Source organism: Alosa sapidissima, chromosome 23 (assembly GCF_018492685.1).
Source record: "Alosa sapidissima isolate fAloSap1 chromosome 23, fAloSap1.pri, whole genome shotgun sequence".
Lineage (NCBI taxonomy): Eukaryota > Metazoa > Chordata > Actinopteri > Clupeiformes > Clupeidae > Alosa > Alosa sapidissima.
Window position 1 is genome coordinate 28,535,696 of NC_055979.1, and position 17,500 is coordinate 28,553,195.

General features: G+C 44.4%; 2 protein-coding genes across 3 annotated transcripts in view; both read right to left on the reverse strand.

Moving 5' to 3' along the window:
* Nucleotides 1-3,727, reverse strand: part of tmem198b (transmembrane protein 198b) — a 31,013-nt gene extending 27,286 nt beyond the window's left edge. Inside the window, 1 exon segment of the mRNA XM_042080754.1 lies at nt 3,118-3,727. The gene's annotated coding sequence lies outside the window, so the exon portion shown is untranslated.
* Nucleotides 3,728-4,845: 1,118 nt separating this feature from the next.
* The window catches only part of si:ch211-113j14.1 (sterol 26-hydroxylase, mitochondrial), a 19,902-nt gene continuing 7,247 nt past the window's right edge, over nt 4,846-17,500 (reverse strand). For both annotated transcript variants that reach the window (XM_042080742.1, XM_042080743.1), the window contains exons 4-9: nt 13,741-13,938; nt 13,101-13,264; nt 11,823-11,989; nt 10,680-10,761; nt 6,127-6,333; nt 4,846-5,523 (exon numbers count right to left, since the gene is read on the reverse strand). In XM_042080742.1, the coding sequence (XP_041936676.1) occupies nt 5,407-5,523; nt 6,127-6,333; nt 10,680-10,761; nt 11,823-11,989; nt 13,101-13,264; nt 13,741-13,938 (935 nt within the window). In that variant the 3' untranslated portion in view covers nt 4,846-5,406. The remainder of the gene's footprint in view (nt 5,524-6,126; nt 6,334-10,679; nt 10,762-11,822; nt 11,990-13,100; nt 13,265-13,740; nt 13,939-17,500) is intronic.

The window sequence follows — 17,500 nt, forward strand, 5'->3', positions numbered from 1 at the left end:
TGCAACTGCCAACCACTCCTTCTGCTGTTCACACGCACACCAACAAAGACATACAGTACACGTGCACACACACACACACACACACAATCACTTTCAGCCGCAGTGTTCATTGTGTGACAGCAGATATGATGAGTTCACATCTCAACCTGTTGCCCGCTCTGGTATCACAGACAGGCTAAGAAAACAGCAACAACAGAAAGAGAGAGAGAGAGAGAGAGAGAGAGAGAGAGAGAGAGAGAGAGAGAGAGAGAGAGAGGGAGAAAGAGAGAAGAGAGAGAGAGAGAGAGAGAGAGAGAGAGAGAGAGAGAGAGAGAGAGAGAGAGAGAGAGAGGGAGAAAGAGGAAGAAAGAGAGAGAGAGAGAGAATTTAAGATATAGATAGTGAAACGTGAGGAATGTTCCATTGCGAGTGAGGCGAGTTATTCCCTCCGGGTTTGTTTGCGTTGAGCTCCTCATCCTAGCAGCACGCTCAGACAAGCTGGACTAAGTCCCCTCCCAAGCTCAAAACAACACACAAAACTCCAGACAACACCAAAAACACCATAAAGAATATCATACTAAAACCTTCAGACAAAACACGGTAATACTACCACAGAAACCTTCAGAAAACACAGAACAAACAACTCACAAAAAACTTCAGACAAGACAAAGCAAAAACAAAACCAAAAATGTTCAGGAAAAAAAACACACTGCACACCACAAGATGCGTCTTCAGGAAACATTGAAAAACCACCGAGACTGCTGCAAGGCAGCTGTGACGATATAAGACCCCAGAGAACAGCAGTACAGAAAGTTCAGTACACAGATCAGAGAAAACACACACACACAAAATCAGAAAACATCAAAAGAAGGCAACAGACAACACGTAAAACACTTGGACCTGAGCAGTGCCACGGAATCCTCCAGAAACACTAACTACAACCCAAACCCACAGGGTTTGGGTTGTAGTTTCTGGTGGTTGGAGCCATCACCAAACCACCAGAAACTACAACCCAAACCCTTTGGAATCATCACCAAACCACCAGAAAGCACTAACTACAACCCAAACACTGTGGAATCATCACCAAACCTCCAGGAAACCTTCACAAAAACACTTGGGCCTTAGTAACTAGAATCCTCCAGAAAGCACTAACACAACCCAAACACTGTGGGAACTATCACCAAACCTTCAGGAAGCACTGAAAAAGACAACACAAAACCCTACAGAAAACACTTGGGCAATCAGAAAAAAGAGACCTCTAAGAGGTCCGCAAGGAGACTGGAGGATGTGGACAAGTGAATGAGGACACATTATTAGGATGTGGACAAGGGAATGAGGACACATTATTAGGATGTGGACAAGGGAATGAGGACAAGGGAATGAGGACACATTATTAGGATGTGGACAAGTGAATGAGGACACATTATTAGGATGAGGACAAGGGAATGAGGACAAGGGAATGAGGACACATTATTAGGATGTGGACAAGGGAATGAGGACACATTATTAGGATGAGGACAAGGGAATGAGGACAAGGGAATGAGGACACATTATTAGGATGTGGACAAGGGAATGAGGACAAGGGAATGAGGACACATTATTAGGATGTGGACAAGTGAATGAGGACACATTATTAGGATGAGGACAAGGGAATGAGGACACATTATTAGGATGTGGACAAGGGAATGAGGACAAGGGAATGAGGACACATTATTAGGATGTGGACAAGGGAATGAGGACACATTATTAGGATGTGGACAAGGGAATGAGGACACATTATTAGATGTTGGAATGTAGCAGTCTACCTACAGAGAGTCAGTGTTTAGATGCCAGAGAGACTGAACACACACACACTACAGAGAAAGACATTCTGTGTGTACAGTATAGTGACATTCTGTACAATGCATTATCTCTCTCCCTTTCTCTCTCTCACACACACACACACACACACACACACACGTACAGATGTTAGGGACTCAAGAGCATGGCAGAACGGCCCTGTGTGTGTGTGTGTGTGTGTTTGATTGAGTGTGTATTTCTGTGTGTGTGTGTGTGTTTGATTGAGTGTGTATTTCTGTGTATGTGTGTGTGTGTGTGTGTTTGATTGAGTGTGTATTTCTGTGTGTGTGTGTGTGTGTGTGTGTCTGCATGTGTGGGTGTGTTTGTCCACCTTATTATCTTTCCAGGACCGATTTGCCTCCAGCCACAACGGGGCATCAAACCACTTTGTAACTCTGTCAAGCTCAATGTCACCCAGTCACAAGGAAAACACAGGAGTCCAGTGCAGTTGGCCAGCACTTACAGGCAACATGTGCCACTGGGCACTAATTAGAAGACAAAACTTCCCAATCAACCTGCCTGATGTAATATATCAGGAACCGGGCTGAGGCATTGCGCCCAATGCTTACAGTGGAGTTACTCAGAGCCTCACTCTTATTCCGCTGAAGCTGACAGCCAAGGAACCCTCAAATGACTTCAATGGCCTCGTTATATCACAGCGACAAAGAACCAAGGGGGTTGCATGTTTTATTGAGACAACGTGTGTTAAGACAGCGATGTGTAACATTTCAGCGACCGAGCCTTCACGTGTTGATGCGAAGCTGAGGGCTTTGTTTACACCGTTAACACGGAAATATGTGGGAATATGTGAATGCCTTCGATGGGACGGTTTAATGCGGGACTTATCAAACAATGTAAGCCTACAGCAGAGCTAGAGGGCTGACCTGGAAATGCGTGTACCGCGACAATAGAAACAGCATAGGTTCAGTAACAACAGCGATCGCCATCCCACATTCAGCAGCGCCAATAACAGCAGAGTGAACCGTGGTGGGTTTCAGTACTGAGCGCTGTCAGTGAAACACACAGGCCAGACGACCCTTCAGACCAGCAGTAGGCTACAACCTCTATAAGATACGATGAACGACTCGCATAGTAAAACTAAATCAACTAGGTTTTTAGAATTACATTGTGGCAATGCAAATATAATGTTATAGGACAGGCTACCGAAGGCCCATGCTAAAAAGGGGTAACGACACGTTCAGTGGTCGTTCATCCCTCCATAATGCCAATCACCCATGAGGGTCTCGTCCCTAGCGACGTCCATTTCTGTGGGAAAAAAGGGTGCCGTAACATACTTACCCTCGCAATAGTTCTGTGTCCTTCGGCTGCCTCCTGTGCTGAGTCGCACGATCCAGGAAGGCGCGTCGGTGAGCAGCATCTCTCGCAACCCCAGCCAGTCGCCTGTTTCGCGTCCTATGATCGCCCCATCCGGCGCTGATGCCCGATGCTAATGTTGTCCACGCAGTGTACGCACGCACGGCGGGGTTGCAGACCACAGCGATTTGCCTCGGTGTGATCCTGCTGCGGTGCGTCTATAAGCGTGCCACGTACGGACACCCACTCAGTCGCGTCCCACTCCTGGCAATGATTACAGTGCCGCTGTAATTATGTTTAATAGCTGAGGCAGCTGGTGAACGACTGCACCGAGCAGCATATCTCTTTGTGTATGAGCCTGACTGCGCATAGCCGATCGATAATAATTGTTGACATCCTATTCCGATCTAAATGTACCCGGGTTAGCCTGTCCTGTCGTTTTGGTAGATCCCCGGATAAGTATACGTTTTTTTACGTCCCCTCGGTTGCTGTGGAGCGAACCATTTCAGAGCGACGAGCGGGGACGCGCAGAGCGATTTTAGGGCAAGCGAGCGCACGCGCGCGAGGCAGGCGCGCTCTGACCGACAAGCGAGCCAACCAGGCTTGCCTCCAATAGCACGAGCAGCCGATACCGTCCCGGTAATCATCCCAGCGCGGGCTGCATCCTCAGGGAAGGCCGACACTGCCGGATGATGACAGCGTATGGTGATTAGCCTATTTTTTTCATGGCGGGCCGCGGCGAGAGGTGGCTGTGACAACACCTGAGACAATGCCAACCACAATCACCGGCTCACGGCAGATGAAATGCTGACTTTGCAGCGACCGGACCTGCTTGCTTGAGCTGAATAAATTAAACAGGCCTAAAAAATAGTGAGGTCCTCGGAACAGCTGGTGGCTGGGGATTAGCACTGTAAAATTCAGAAGGCAAGTCTACATGCGCAATGATTAAACATCACAAAAATGAATCCCTTTAAATCAGTGGTTGGCCACATGTACAAATAGGGTTTAAAGACCATAGATGGGATGCCACACACGACATCATGCTATTTTAAGTTTTGGTTATTGTTAAGCACAATGATTGATCTTTTGTAGGCACGTGGCAATAGGAAAGTGTCCTCAGGCATGCTGGAGACCTTCTGCAATTGTTGGCACTGTAAGAGCACAGTCATCTGCTGACAGACCGCCACAAATGTCATAAACCATCACGAATCTCTAGTGACGAATCTCACACACCCACAGAAAGACAAAAATACATCTTATAGGGTACAAAATAACGTACACAATGCACGCAATCAGTCTGTAAGTAATTAGTCAGTAATGACACCTTGATGGCAGTCTTGGACTATATGATTACAAACCCGAAACTAACACAGCGCTGTTCACATTCAAAACAGAGATATGAGAGCATATATTCCTGCACAGGAAAGAAACAGAATCTGTATACTAGGAGCTGCAATGATTACTTAGAAGACAAAGATGAAACATGTGCAGAGCTACAATGCTGATATCTTTCTGAAAGCAGAGGGGTAAGAATGCCTTCTGGGCTTTTGGTAAGTTCATGATATGTCTGGCAGTCTTTTGCAATCATTCATCCCACAAAAGCTTACATATAACAGTGAGTTTCACAGTGTATATATTAATATATACATATACTGTGGAGCTCACTGTATATATGTACATATATATATATATATATATATATATATATATATACACAGTGAGCTCAAAAAGGAAACTATAATATCATTGAATCTGTTAAAACATTTCAAACAAAGTGCATGAGTTGGTGGAATGGGATGAAGGAAACGGCGTTCCGTGAAAGTCCATATTCCAGTCCATCCCTCCCGGAATGTTGTGGTGATGCTGACGCAGTGAGCTCAGTGTTGGGACCTATCAGAGGGCAACTTAGTCACTGACCCCTGTCGTCCAAATGCCCCGATCATGCGTCATGGCATGTCAGCGGTCTCCACACAACAGCACTGCAATGGGCATGTAGGCACTGCCATGGGCATGTGGGCAGTTAGTGACCTTATTTATCTCTGTCTGTTCATGGTGTTCATCCCCCTTTGCTGGTGTGCACTGGTTCAAAACTGAACACTAAACGTTGTGTCCCGCAGAGAGAGTGTACACAGTGTATTTGAATGGTGGTGTTAGTGAAACAGTGGTGTCCATGTGATTTGGTCAGATCTGTGATATGTCTTCCCTTAGTGGTCTCAGAGCAGTAGTCCAGGCTACTGCTGCAATCTCACTGAACAGGTGACATGAGTTCCCCCTTCAGGCGATTGGGAGGAACCGCAAGTTGATTGGCTGAGACGGTATAAGGAGAGTCCGTGTCTTGGGCTGAATGACACTGGCGCCCTCACATGGTCGAACGTGGTAATGTTGCATAATCTGCAGATGGCGGAAGCCAAAAGATAAACCAGAATTATCAGCAATTTACAAATAGGAATGTCAGAGAAAGCAGGGAGGGCTGGGAGGAGTGACATGAATTTCCCCTGGGGATCAATAAAGTATCTATCTATCTATCTATCTAATAAATCTATGACTACAAAGTACAGAATGCTACAAAGCCTAAAGGCATTACGGATAGGCATAACATTTAACCTTAGCATTTAGATATTATTCAAAGGGCGTTGTGGATTGGCATAGCATTTAAACGTAGCATTTAGATATTATTCAAAGGGCGTTGTGGATTGGCTTAGCATTTAAACGTAGCATTTAGCTATTCAGCAGATAGTTAAAGGTAAAGCTGAGACAGAAAAAATAAGAATTTCAAAGAACTTATGAGAGATTTAAAATGAGAAGCGACACAGACAGACAGACACACACACACACACACACACACACACACACACAGACAAACACACACACACACAAACACACACACAGACACACACACACACACATACACACACAAACACACACACACACACACACACACACACAGACACACAGACACACAGACACACACACACTCTGTTTATGATGACTGACCCGTGACAGGGCGAAGTACATCTCCAGCTCGGCCAGTCTCTTGCCCACGCAGGCGCGGACGCCCACTCCGAACGGGATGGAGCTGTAGGGGTGATGCTGCGAGCGCGTCGGTGTCCCCCGCAGCCAACGCTCCGGCGTGAAGCGCTCCGCGTCCGGGAACTCACCCTCTTCGTGGCTCACCGCATAGTGACACAGGTGGAACTGGGTCTGGGAACGAACACACACACACACACACACACACACACAAGAAGAGAGCGTGATGATTGATGAATTGTGTGTGATGAACTGAGAGGGTGTCGGTGTGTTTGAGAGAGTGTGTGTGTATGTGTGAGTAAGTGTATGTGTGGATGTTTGAGAGTGTGTTTGTGTGGATGACAGTGGGTGGGTGTGTGTGTCTGTCTGTCTGAGTCAGATGTACCGTGTGTGCAAGAGGAAGAAAATTGACAGGGACAAAAGAGCAGGAAGAGGAGCATTGCACTTTAGGTCACACACAAAAAAATATCCATTTGTTTAGATTGTCAGCCTACTCCAAATCTAACAATATCACTATGTACTTACTCAAAATACATCAGTCACTGTAGGCCTACTTACTCTATTGGATATTATGGGATGGTGGTGTGTTACCCTGGAAATCCAGAGTTCTCGCGAGAGCACAATTTGAATTTGCTCTCTGAATTTGCACTATGGCAATCAGCAATGATGCTCATTACCCATGCCCCTGAAGCCGAGCTGCACCAATCACATCGGTGTATCTGATATAGGCGGGCCAGAGGTGAGCTAAACAGATGACGTCAGCACTGCAACGTTGATGTCCGGAATCAGTCAGTAAACATTGGTCGTAGTGCTATCCAATTGCGTGCAGTGATGTTTTCAAATGCATGCTTGGCCCATTTTCATTACTCATAGCCAGATGCTAAATCTTTCTAGATTTGGGTCTGGATTTCCAGGTTAGTGGTGTGTGTGTGTGAGACCTAATGCAATGCGTAGGCTAAGCATTTGAAATTTCACATAGCAGTCACATACCTTGTGATGGGCAGAACGAGGCTTTGTGAAACAACAAAACGTTCGAAGCAATTGCGCCGGAATTGTGTCGAGGCTTCGAAACAATCCGACACACGTAACTCCATGGTGACATCTAGTGGCCAGTTTTGCTAACATCACATTTTGACCGTGAAGCACAACTGCTTCAGACGAAGAATATAAATAGCCAACATGGAACGCAAGATTTCGTCCACAGCCACATGGTTCAGTGGTTAACACACTTGCATTCGGCCGGAGCGGCCGGTGTTCGACTCCCTGCTGGTGCTTATAAAGTTCAGACTAGCATGCCTTCAGTAACTAGAACGTTTTTATATCTGCCAGTTACAGATGTTTTGTTATTTCAGTTGCATAGTACATTATCCTTTGGAATATGCTGGAGAGGAAAATGCTACAATGGTTTTAAAATGTAGGCTATGCTTATGGCCCAGGGTTTTTTTTTGGGGGAATATGTTGTAGGGAAATAAAGGATACATGAATGAAGCAGGTTAGACTAATCAGGTTCAACATGGGAAAAATAAACAACACATTTTTTGTATGTCAACATAAATTTTTATTTAGGAATAACAGTTGTTCTGCCGTCTTGGCATTTAATCTGTTTCTCGTTTTTGAATAAACCTCCCCAGCCTTGGAAAAAAATCTTTCACAAGGCACACTTGTTGCTGGCATGCACAAATATGTTTTTGCCATCACACTTAGGTTTGGATAAACCACTCTCCTCTCCTGCCAGTATTTCAAAGGGTCACTAGACTATATCTATCTAAACTATCGCTCACTGTCGGTCTCTAAGCCTGTCAATCTATATCACTAACCTATCAATCACAAGAATGCACTATTAATCACTATTAATCGCTATGTCGCTATATCTCTCAATCTCTCTCCTCACAAAAAACCCACAAAGATAGGATGTGTTTGAATGACTTTTAAGCATTCTGGGACTTTGTAATTTAGACCAAACAGGTGTTTACTCGGGTAATTGGCTCGCGCGGTAAGTGTGCCACCTGTCCAAACCAAATTGAAACACCACAAAGCCTCACTTAGCCATGGTCACGTGACATGGGCGTTTTGAACCACACTTCGAAACACTTGCGTTTCGGAAGCTTGACACTGTTTCGAAACGTCAGCTTCGAGCGTCACGTCCCTATTTATTAGTTTAACAGTTGAATTGAAAACCGAATTGTCTGTAGTCTCCTTATTTCATGCGACTGCTTAACCAGAGCCCTTATTAGACATTCTCTTTAAAGATGGTTGATTACGAAGATACTTCATGAGAGGCCATTTCCTGTCCCTGGAAATTTATGCAAATAAGGTAGCAGTAGTACACGCCCCCGCACATTTATGCAGTGATTGGGCTCCCTTTTTAACATTGAGGTCTATGGCAGAATCCAAGGATTTCCCAGAATTTGTCAAAGCCTTATTTTTCTGAGCAATGGATGCACATTTCGGACACGGTATCATGATCTCCAAACCCTCCTCCCTATTTCAGGAGAATGTCGTGCCAGTATGACCCTCCAGTCAGGAGAAAATCAACATTAATGAAGGTGTACACCAACTTTGTTTTGTACTCCGGCTTGTCTGGCGTGGAACCAAGGCGTTCAAACGTAAGTCATACGTCAGTGACACGCCCCTGTGCAGGCGGGGACTGAACCAGAGCCCGTCTCTGACTGAACTCCACTTTGCCCTCATAGACATGAACTAGGACGACCCATCTTGCTACGCATTCATTATCTTTGTTCTCTTGCTTAACAAACTGTTTCAACAATGTTTTCTTCTACGCGATTCACACGAAATTATCGTGAAGCTTCTGCACAGCGGCGCCATTGACTGGTCTGGCATATGCACTACAGCACATTTAGCCGGTTACTCCTCTGTGTGTGTGTGTGTGTGTGTGCACGCAAGTTCTTTCTTTACCGGTGTCGTTAAAGGTGTGAAAGCGGTAAGAGAAAATCCACCCGGCGGTTTGGTGTAGACGTAGCCTTAGGTAATAACAGCTTATCTCTTATCATGACAACTCTTTCACTATTCATGTAATCCATCAAGAATACCTTGTTTTAGTCCTATAAATAATGGTAAGACTTTGTCTACAACAGACTTGTTGCTCTTATGCTTGTCTAGGATGTTTATGTGTTTGTAGCCTGTCTCCGGCGTTGTGAATAAAGCTTTGTACTCTGCCGTACGTTCGGCTTGCCTGTGAGTTACTTTTTGCCTCTTTGTGGATTAATACTTAATTTTTAACACATTATTTATCTATAAAGCTCACTCTATTGTTGTCTATAATGTGATGGTGGTGCGTGTGTGTGTGTGTGTGTGTGTGTGTGGTGTGTGGTGTGTGTGTGGTGTGTGGTGTGTGTGGGGGGGGGGGGGGGGTTTAGCAGAGGGGAGAAAAAAACAATGGGGCTTATTTATCTATAAAGCGATTGTTGAAAAAATACCATCTGATACTACGCTTGATTGGAATTCTGTTCCAGTCAGATCAAGGTTTCTCAAATTCAATCTGAGCTGGGAAAGTCAGCCTTTTGCAACAAGGTTTCAACTTCCTGGAATAATCTTCAATGCACTATTTGAACAAACTCTTTACCAAAGGTCAAATGAAAGTGAGCAATGGTCCACAAATGCTCCGGAGACAGAGACAGAGGTTTCCTGTGTCTGTTGAACATGGGCCAATACTGGCCTTGCTCCAAACATCACACCCAGACATTCAACAATGTCTCGTTTGAAATCCATATCCTCTGTGCCCTGTCCTCAATGTAGCCAATGAACAAATTTCACTTATGGATTGGTTTTCATTATTATCATGATTATTTTAATATCAATTTGTTTGTTTTATCTTGATGTCTGTGTGTAGAGCTTTGTGTTGCACTCTACATGAAAAATACACTATAAATATACAAAAGACTTACTTACCTAACAGACTTTGTGGCACTACAAGACCCATATAAAGTGTGTACTCTTTCACAGCTTGCCAACAGTAGATCAGATGATTTCCATGATAACATTTGAGAAATGAGTGGTTGCAAAACATCTGCTTTGTAGATCTTGCACAACTATGAGCCTGCACACGCTGCACAAGCTGCACAAGCTGCACACGCGTCACCGCACAGAGACGGGATACTGCATGCCAGGGGCCACAAGCTGCACAAGCTGCACACGCGTCACCGCACAGAGACGGGATACTGCATGCCAGGGGCCACATGCTTCTTCATGTGAAATGGGCTCAACCTGCAGCGACTGTCATCCCTAATTTCAGATTAGAGGACTTAGATAGAGCTGATAGAGGACTTACAGAAACACAGGCATGAGAGAAGGGGATAGAGATAGATTCTGTGTGTGTGTGTGTGTGTGTGTATATATGTGTGTGTGTTTGTGAGTATGATGTTATTTCAGATCATTGTTGAGGAGAGAGAGGGGAGAGAGGAAGAGAGAGGGTGATACAGATAGATGTGTGTGTGTGTGTGTGTGTGTGTGTGTGTGTGTGTGTGTGTGGCGGGGGGGGGGGGGGTTGTAACACACTGTACCTCTTTAGGAAACCAGTAATTATCCACAACAACGTCATTCTCCAGAGTGACACGGCCGTTGCCCGGGACAACGGGATACAGCCTGGGGAGAAACAGGTACAGTTATTAACAACAAAAAGGTCCAACACAGCACAGCACCTCAGCACCTCAACATGTTACATACCGCACCCGAAAACGTATGCGTGATCATCGTACTGTGAAGAAATTGGTCACTGATTCAGAGCACAGGCGGGTTCGTTCAGACAAAGACATAATAAGGAAGGTTTCTGCCAGACAAATTCATATTTGTCTAAGATTAAGAGAGCAGCTGCTAAAATGCCATTGCAAAGCAGCAAACAGGTATTTGAAGCCACTGGTGCCTCTGGAGTCCCGCGAACCTCAAGGTGTAGGATCCTCAAGAAGTTTGCAAGTGTGCATAAACCTACTATTCGGCCACCCCAACAATGCTCACAAGCAGACACGGTTGCAGTGGGCTCAGGAATACATGAAGACTAATTTACAGTTTTGTTTACGGATGAGTGCCGTGCAACCCTACATGGTCCAGATAGATGGTTGGTGAATGGCCACCATGTCCCAACAAGGCTGAGACGTCAGCAAGGAGGTGGCGGAGTCATGTTTTGGGCCGGAATCATGGGGAGCGAGCTGGTAGGCCCCTTTAGGGTCCCTGACGGTGTGAAAATGACCTCAAACAACTGGCAAAGTATGTAGAGTTTCTGACTGACCACTTTCTTCCGTGATACAAAAAGAAGAAGACTGGTCCAGAACAGCTCCAGATTGGACCAGGTGCTTCAGTGGTGCTGATCCGCGGGGCTGTGGAGAGGTGCTTATCCGCTGGGCTGTGGAGAGGTGCTTATCCGCTGGGCTGTGGAGTGGATCCATGCCCCTCTCTCTCTTCCACTCACTCAAGTCATGTAGACTTTTGAATATGCCCCCAGTCCCCCGACCAGACTGGAGCCTCTCTCTCATCATAACCCTCCCTCCTTACCCAGACAGAAGACCCCTCCCCTCTCTCATAACCCCCCTTTCCTCGTTATACCCCCCCCCTTACCCAGATAGGATCCCCTCCTCTCTCTCATAACCCCCCCCCTTACCTAGTCAGGACCCCTCCTCTCTCTCATAACCCCCCCCCTCTCTCGTGCCCACCTGAGGGTCTCTTTGATGACGGCCTTCAGGTAGTGCATGTGTGCCAGGTCGTCCGAGGTGGGCAAACGTCTGTCCGGGCACACGTCCGTCACCTCCCGTCGCAGCCTGTCCTGCACCTCAGGGTCCCGCGCCAGGTGGTACAGCGTCCAGGACAGTGTGTTGGAGGTCTGCACGGACCACACGTTACACTTTTACTACACATGACAGAAAACCGCAGTTATGCTTTTACTAATTACTAATAATTACTAATACTTAGTTATGCTTTTACTAATTACTAATAATTACTAATACTTAGTTATGCTTTTACTAATTACTAATAAACTATTTCATGTTTATTGTTTATAACAAATAGTTTAGTACAAATCATAATAGTTTGGCAATGTGCTTATAAACCACTTGGTTGTGATAATGCAAAACAAACTATCCCACAGGGTTAATACACTTTGTTTTAATGCTTTTGTATATTCCTGTGGTACCAAGTATGTTCCTATAGTTCTAAGTTTGTATTCCTAATGTTCCGAGTTTGCATATTATTTGATTTTTAAGCTGATAAGCTGATTTTTCATTCCTCGCATTTTTGTTTCATGAAATAATGTTATTGTTTTCAGAGAATCACTTTACACAATGTTAAACTACTATGACACGTGGAAGGCCTAAATCAACTGCTAGAGATCATCTAAAAATAACTTCAATAGAAACACGGCTAATAACACAGTATAACTGCTACTACGGGACGTGTGTGTGTGTGAACAGGGCTGGTCTAAACAAGCCCCAAGAATGCAGCCAAACTGGCCCAAACTGGTGGAGTCACAGTGTTATGCATGGTGTATGTGTTCTACGTGTGTTTATGTGTGTGTGTGTGTGTGTGTGTGTGTGTGTGTGTGTGTGTGTGTGTGTGTGTGTGTGTGTGTGTGTGTGTGTGTGTGTGTGTGTGTGTGAGTGGTGTGTGTGTGTGCATGTGTGGGCACACGCCTGTGGGTGTATATGCCTGTAGTCAATAAATGTGGTCATAGATGGGTTACCACATTTATAAAAATAAGTAATTATCTTGACTAGTAAGACAATTTGCTCAAAACGGATTTGGATGTGGTGATATAACCAACCAGTGTATGTGCATGGCTACGTGCATGCAAACACACACACCACACACACACACCCACCACACACACACACACACACCACACACACACCACACACACACCACACACCACACACACACGCACACACACCCACACACCACACACACACACACACACACACCCACACACAAACACACACCGTATCCACTCCTCCAAGTAGCAGTTCTGTGATGGTGATGTAGACCTCCTCTTTGGTCACTTTGCCGCTGGACAGCAAGTGCATCAGATACACACTCTCCACTTCCTCTCCAACACTCATTTTGGACTCCATCTCCTCCACCTTCCTATCTATCAGACGCTGAGCTGAAGGAGTCAGATAACAACACACACACACACACACACACACACAAACAAAACTCATTAAGAAAACTCAACGCATGCACATGCACACACACACACACACACACACACACAAAGAAAACTCATTAAGAAATCTCAATGCATGCACACACACAGACACACACACACACACATACGCACATGTATACACACACACATACACATATACGCATGCATGTACGGACACACACACGCACACACACCCATGCACAGCACACACACACACACACACACACGAATGACAACACACACACATCTATCTACACACATGTACACAGACACACATATACATACACACACACACACACACACACACACACACATTCACACATGCACACACACACACACATGCATGAATGACAACACACACATATACACACATATACATACACACACACACACACACACACACACACACACACCCGTGCATCAGACCATACCGACGTCGTAGAGGTCATCCCAGGCCTGCACAAACTGCTTCCAGAAGGGCAGGAAGGCTCGGGTCCAGCGCGGGAGGAAGATCACCGTTTCGGACAGTCGAAGCATGTCGCTGGTGGCGTTGATGAAGCGGAGCGTATCCGTGGGAATGTCCTCCTGAAGGCAGCCCAACCGCGTTGCAAACAGGACAGACGAAATCCCTGCAGCAGGAGGATTTCGGAGTACATTCGGTCACACACTAAGCACATGCTTCAGACCACATTCACTAACTGGATGGCAAAGATTTAAAAAAAAAAAAACATAGTCCAGTATTTCTTTCGAAATTGAAATGAAGTTGTATGGACTGGACTATGTTTTTTTTTTTTTTTTAAAACGGCGACGAAATTGTGAATTTCCAGAGCGTGTTACTCCACACTCGGCAATCGACTCCTACAGACTTTCTCCAGACTTTTCTTCTATTTTCAACTGTTGATAAGTTAACAAATCCCCCCTCACAATTAGCACCTGAACTTCTCTCAACTAATAAATGCAATGAGTTTTCATCTTTTTTAAAGGTAAAATTGACAAAATCAGACTCAACATATCTGCTCAATTACAAATTCAACAACCTGAACTTCCAGCAACAAACAGAGGGAAACTAAACTTGATGTCAGAGTTCAGCTTGATAGACTACGAAACACTTGAAAAAACGGTACAGAATCTCAGCCCTTCCACATGTGTCTTAGACACTCTGCCTACCAATTTCTTCAAAACTGTTTTTCACCTCATAGCGGCGGATGTCCTTCAAATTGTAAATGTATCATTGCTGTCTGGCACTTTTCCTAAGTCACTGAAAACAGCTGTTGTAAAGCCACTTCTCAAGAAGAATAACCTGGATGCCTCCATGCTAAACAATTACAGGCCCATATCCAATCTACCTTTTATTGGCAAAATTATTGAAAAAGTAGTCTTTAATCAATTAACCACCTTCCTAACATCAAATGGGTATTTTGATTACTTTCAGTCTGGTTTTCGGGCAAATCACAGCACTGAAACAGCTCTCATTAAAGTTTCCAATGACATACGCCTCAACACAGATTCAGGTAAAACATCAGTCCTAGTGCTACTGGACCTTAGTGCAGCATTTGACACTGTTGATCACAATATTTTACTACACAGACTAGAACACTGGGTTGGATTTACAGGCATAGTTATCAGCTGGCTAAAATCATATCTACAAGAAAGGAGCTTCTTTGTTGCCATCGGAAACTGTACCTCAACACCAACGTCCTTGACCTGTGGTGTTCCCCAGGGGTCGATCTTGGGGCCACTATTATTCAACCTCTATATGCTCCCACTTGGACAAATCATTCAAAATAATTTGATTTCATATCATAGCTATGCAGATGACACACAAATTTACTTAGCTCTATCACCAAACAACTATGGTCCTCTTGAATCTATGTGTCAGTGTATAGAACAAATCAACACCTGGATGTCTCAAAATTTTCTTCAGCTGAACAAAGAAAAAACTGAAGTAATTATATTTGGTAAAAATGAGGAAAGACTTAGGGTTGCCACTCTCCTTGACACAAAAGGGTTGAAGGCAAAGGATACTGTTAAAAACCTTGGTGTATTAATTGACAGTGATCTAAATTTCAACAGCCACATGAAAGCGATAACTAAATCAGCTTTTTACCACCTCAAAAATATTGTCAAACTCAGAGGGCTGATGTCAAAACATGACTTAGAAAAACTCATTCATGCATTTATCTCCAGCAGGGTTGATTACTGCAATGGACTGTTCACAGGCCTTCCTAAAAAGACTATTAAACAGCTTCAGGTGATACAAAATGCAGCAGCTAGGACTCTAACAAAAACTAAAAGAACTGACCACATTACTCCAATTCTTAAGTCCTTGCACTGGCTTCCAGTAAGTCACAGAATTGACTTTAAAGCACTATTGCTTGTTTATAAATCAGTAAATGGAGCAGGACCTAAATACTTGTCAGACATGCTTCAGCAGTACACACCTTCTCGTCCTCTCAGGTCCCAGGTGAAAAACCTGCTAGTAAAACCTACAGTTAGAACTAAACATGGTGAAGCAGCTTTTAGCTGCTATGCGGCTCAGCTGTGGAACCAACTTTCGGATGACATTAAAAAGGCCCCAACTGTAGCCAGTTTTAAATCTAGACTTAAGACCAAACTGTTCTCAGACGCTTTCTGCTAACTGTGCCGAGTTACAAATTCTGAATCTGCCTCGATAATTATTCTACTTTGTCTTTTATTACTTTTTTTACTACTTTTGCCTTTGTTTTTGCTTACTAATTATTCTTTATTTTTAAATGATTTTACCTTGTGTTTTATGTTTTCTTTTTATTATGATCTTTACCTTTTAACTATTCTTTGACTATATTGCCCTTCTATGCTTTTATTTGTTATTATCGTTTGGTTTTGTTTATGTAAAGCACATTGAATGACCTCTGTGTATGAAATGTGCTATATAAATAAACTTGACTTGACTTGACTTGACTAAAGACGCGAGCTGCAGCAGCAACATTTCCGGAAAGGTACTGGCTTGATGAAATTCATTCTGGACTCTCTATCCAACCACACCTCCGGATACTTCGGTTTGGCTTTAGGGACCCTCTACTCACTACCACGTAAATGTAATGTTGTTTGGAACTGTAGAAGAGGTATAAAAATAGCGTTTTGTAGCGGCGAAATGATTTGCCCTGGTCACTTCCAGGCTAACGAGTTTTGACTAAAAACGGTAAAATCGAACTTTCTCAAAACACATCCGAATGACATGATTTTGATGTCAACTCAACGTATGTACTCCCAATCATCCCTAATTTGATCTAAAGTGCATTTTACTCCGGATAATTCCTTTAAGCCTAAAGTTGAATGATGTTTGAGATTAGTCTGATAATGTTTTAAACTAGGCCTAACATTCAAAGACGTTTTAGATTAGGCCTGAAGTTTGATGAAGTTTTAGATTAGGTCTAAGGTCTTATCTGGTCTGATCTCATTCAGCCTGAGGCCTGGTGTGTCAGATTGGCTTCAAGATCAGTTTCAGCCTCAGTCAACCATGACTGAAGGATCTGGTTCAGTGACAGCATAGAACGCTGGTTCTTAAACAAAAAACATCGGCTAAGTATTGAAACCCTAGCCTCTCCCAACCCACTGAATTGAAAGAGCACAAGCTCTTAGATAACCCTCCCTCAACCGTTGACAAACATGCACACACAAACACCCACACACACACACAGCTCATATTTCGTATAATTCTCTGGAACTGAATGTTTCTGATTGGGGTGTTATGCTGCATGAATATTCCTGTTTAGACCGCATCACATACTGCCATGCTGTTTAGGCCGCATCACATACTGCCATGCTGTTTAGGCCGCATCACATACTGCCATCCTGTTTAGGCCGCATCACATACTGCCATCCTGTTTAGGCCGCATCACATACTGCCATGCTGTTTAGGCCGCATCACATACTGCCATCCTGTTTAGGCCGCATCACATACTGCCATGCTGTTTAGGCCGCATCACATACTGCCATGCTGTTTAGGCCGCATCACATACTGCCATGCTGTTTAGGCCGCATCACATACTGCCATGCTGTTTAGGCCGCATCACATACTGCCATCCTGTTTAGGCCGCATCACATACTGCCATGCTGTTTAGGCCGCATCACATACTGCCATCCTGTTTAGGCCGCATCACATACTGCCATGCTGTTTAGGCCGCATCACATACTGCCATCCTGTTTAGG